This window comes from Dipodomys ordii, unplaced genomic scaffold, assembly GCF_000151885.1.
Source record: "Dipodomys ordii isolate 6190 unplaced genomic scaffold, Dord_2.0 Scaffold50, whole genome shotgun sequence".
NCBI classification, from domain to species: domain Eukaryota; kingdom Metazoa; phylum Chordata; class Mammalia; order Rodentia; family Heteromyidae; genus Dipodomys; species Dipodomys ordii.
Window position 1 is genome coordinate 3,032,339 of NW_012267266.1, and position 3,288 is coordinate 3,035,626.

At 35.8% G+C, this 3,288-nt stretch overlaps 1 protein-coding gene across 1 annotated transcript in view; it reads right to left on the reverse strand.

Moving 5' to 3' along the window:
• Positions 1-1,152: 1,152 nt before the first annotated feature.
• Positions 1,153-3,288, reverse strand: part of Ankhd1 (ankyrin repeat and KH domain containing 1) — a 134,175-nt gene continuing 132,039 nt past the window's right edge. Inside the window, exons 31-33 of the mRNA XM_013020304.1 lie at positions 2,760-2,935; positions 1,911-2,075; positions 1,153-1,650 (exon numbers count right to left, since the gene is read on the reverse strand). Coding sequence (XP_012875758.1) covers positions 1,591-1,650; positions 1,911-2,075; positions 2,760-2,935 — 401 coding nt within the window. The 3' untranslated portion in view covers positions 1,153-1,590. The remainder of the gene's footprint in view (positions 1,651-1,910; positions 2,076-2,759; positions 2,936-3,288) is intronic.

Here is a 3,288-nt window from a genome sequence, read left to right on the forward strand (position 1 = left end):
GTCTATCCTCAACACTGCCCCAAACCCCCATACAAACAAGTATCTTTTTCATATGTAAGATGATGTGGAGTCCTAAAGGACCAGATATGTCTAACATGTAACAAATATGGTTAATCTGATCTGATGCTGGCTTTATGTGGTCAGAGAAGATGAATAATTCCTATTGTTATTAGAAGAAAGATGCTGCCTGTATGGTTCTGCCCTTAGTTTTCTACATATCCTCCTTTGCTTTTTCTGTCAGGCTTCAACTATTTTTTTTTCTTTTTTTCATACGGCTTACATACTAGATCAGTCAATTCAACTATGTTAAAATAGAAAGAAGTCAATGATTATGCTTTTCAGTAAAATAACTTTTCTTTTCCTATTTCATCAGATTCTTGGCATAATGTATGGTTTGGTCAATCCATTTCAGAGTTCCTGTATTCGGCTTGTTAAACATTTGGTTCTTCATACTTTGAGCCATGGAATTAAGCCCAGAGTTACATATTTATAAGTATTACTCAGTTGATTTAACAATATAGTAAGCAACAGAGAAGTCATTCCCTTCTATGTTTCAACTCAAATAAAAGTCAGGAAGCACAAAAGCAATCTGAAGTTGATGATTTGGTTGTCCTTAAATTTGTTCAATGTCAATTGCTTTAAATCCAAAAGTTCTTATTTGACATACTCAGGATTCAAAAAGAGTAAACTTTTAGTAGCCTATCTGTTAGAATCAGCCAAGAACACATTTCTTATATGTAAAATGATAGGGAAAGACAATAAAGAAATGGGAATATTTAACTCAGAACAAACAGGAAAGTCTTAACAGTTACTTTTTTTTTGTACTGGTACTGGGGTTTGAACTCAGGGACAGGGTGTTCTTCCTTAGCTTTATGCTCAAGGCTGAGCCACACCTCCACTTCCAGCTTTTGCTAAATAACTGGAGATAAGAGTTTCACAGACTTTTCTGCCCAGGCTGGCTTCAAATCATGATCCCCAGATCTCAGCCTCCCGAGTAACAAGGATTATAGGTGTGAGCCTCTGTGCCCAGCGCCAGTTGCTTTTTGAAAGCAGTTTAAGAACAAACTCCATGGTGTAAAATGTGAGAAGCTGGTTCCATATCGCTGTGGATTGGGTTATACCTGCATGACCACTGAAAGGATCACACCCCACTTCTAAACACTGTTCATCTTTTTATTGAATATTCTGGTAAATATTTCACATTAATACAGGCTACATTAAGTGGAGCCACTATATGACAAGAAATTTACTCAACTTTTTCCTTTTAAGTATGTAAACAATTATACATGTATTTATCACCCTAAAAGGTTAAAACATTATAATCATCTAATTCTTTTCTGCATACAAGTAGCATTCAGTATGTTTAGCCAGAAGCACTAAATTCATCTGATCTCATGTTGAAAATGGCTAAACTAACCAGAGAACATAATCAGGTGGATAGGTAATCAATTTGTTTTTATACAATGGGCAATCAAATTTCCATTGCTAAAGCCTCAGAGAAAATTTCTTAATTAGGCACATTAAAAAAAAAAATCCCCAGAGTTCTTCCAAAGTTCCTCAAACAAGGCTAAAGAGTAAAGAACTTCTAACTTAGTTGACATATTTGAGATGCATGTTTCCAATATGAGGTGCCCACGTGCCAGGCCAAATCTGAAAAGGGGGAGGAAAAATTGGAATTTCTAATTAGGAATCTTTAGACATTTACAAATGAATATATAAATGCAATGGCAATTCAGTTTCTGCCTAGGAAGAATACATATATATGAAACAAAATGTTTAGCAGCAGCATCTTGTTATTGAAAAACTTAGCTGAGATTAAGGTGGTCAGTCATGACTCAAAACTTGCATTACCCATAGCTAAAGAATGACTTGTAAATCTAAAAACTAAAAGAGCAATAAGCCCATTTTACCTGCTGGGCATCAGTGCATTCAGCTGAATTTTGTATAACTTTTATCATAGGGTTCCAAGCAGGATCTGGGTTATGAAGTCCATTGAACAGTGGGCCTCCTGGAACATCCGCAAGCTGAGGATGAGAGGGTATTATGGTGCCTCCATACATAGAAATTGGCAGACCCTAAAATGGCAGAGGGTAGGGGAAAAAAAGAAGTGGCTTAATTATGAAATACTTATAAATAGTGATTCTTGATAATATCTTAATCTACTCTAAATTTCCCTTCATTCAGTTAATACCATAGGATCCTGGAAGTATATCATTAACATTTACCCCGTAACTATAATTTCTTCCACAAGAGAAAAAAATTCTAATACGAAATTATGAAGAAATTGCCCACATTTGGTGAAAACATATTCAATCTGAATAAAAAATTAAAATTCTATAAGGTCCTCTTTTGTTTTACTGATAAGCTTGGATTAAGAAAGGGGTAATTCTCTATGAATACTTAGATCCATATATCTATCTGCTTTATGGCAGCCAGAAAGGTATCAGAATATACAAGATGGTAGTGGAGAGTCAGAAGCTTTTTAGAGGGGCAGAGACCTCATTCAAAGCTGTGGTAGCAGACTATAAACATGGTAGCAAACATAAACATTAACTTCCTTAAGAGCTTTAGGATGGAGACATCTTCAGGACAGTTTGAGGACAAACTACTGGAGGTTGCACTTCTCACTCTTGAAACTAAATAAAACATCTGGCAGTCATGGAAACAAAAGAATTATTTCAACACAAACTATTTCTTAACATGTGACTATACTGGCTGGCAAAGTGTCAAACAAGTTACAATGATGTTTGTCAACTCACTTTAGAAAAATCCACAAAACCGCTTGCCATAGGCTGGTGAAAAATGTTAGAGGGGGCTACCATTCCAGAATCATCTCTCTCCATTGGTTGATGTTGGGAGAATGTGCTTGGGTCTGATAATTGTTGATGCATTGGATGATTCCCTATTATAGATTGTGACCAACCTGATAAGCCTTCTGGAAAGAATAGGAAACAGAGTTTGATATTTATTTGGATAAATAACCAAAACATTACTATTTTCTTTTCATACCAAATTTTATCAAAGTAATTCCTCTCAATAGACCTGCAAATAGTCATCACAGTCTTGCAAGCAAAGCAAAAACAAAAACAAGTTCTTAAGTGGAGAAGGAAGCAAGCTATAAAACTCTTCTGAAAGCTCCAACTAACATTCCAGGCTGATACTGGACCAAATTGCTCAAAGGTATAAACATTATTCTTTGAGTGTTAAGCATATAAAACCTTTTATTCCCCCCTGTTTTGGTGGTGGTGGTACTGGGGTTTGGACTCAGGGCTATACACTTGCTAGGCA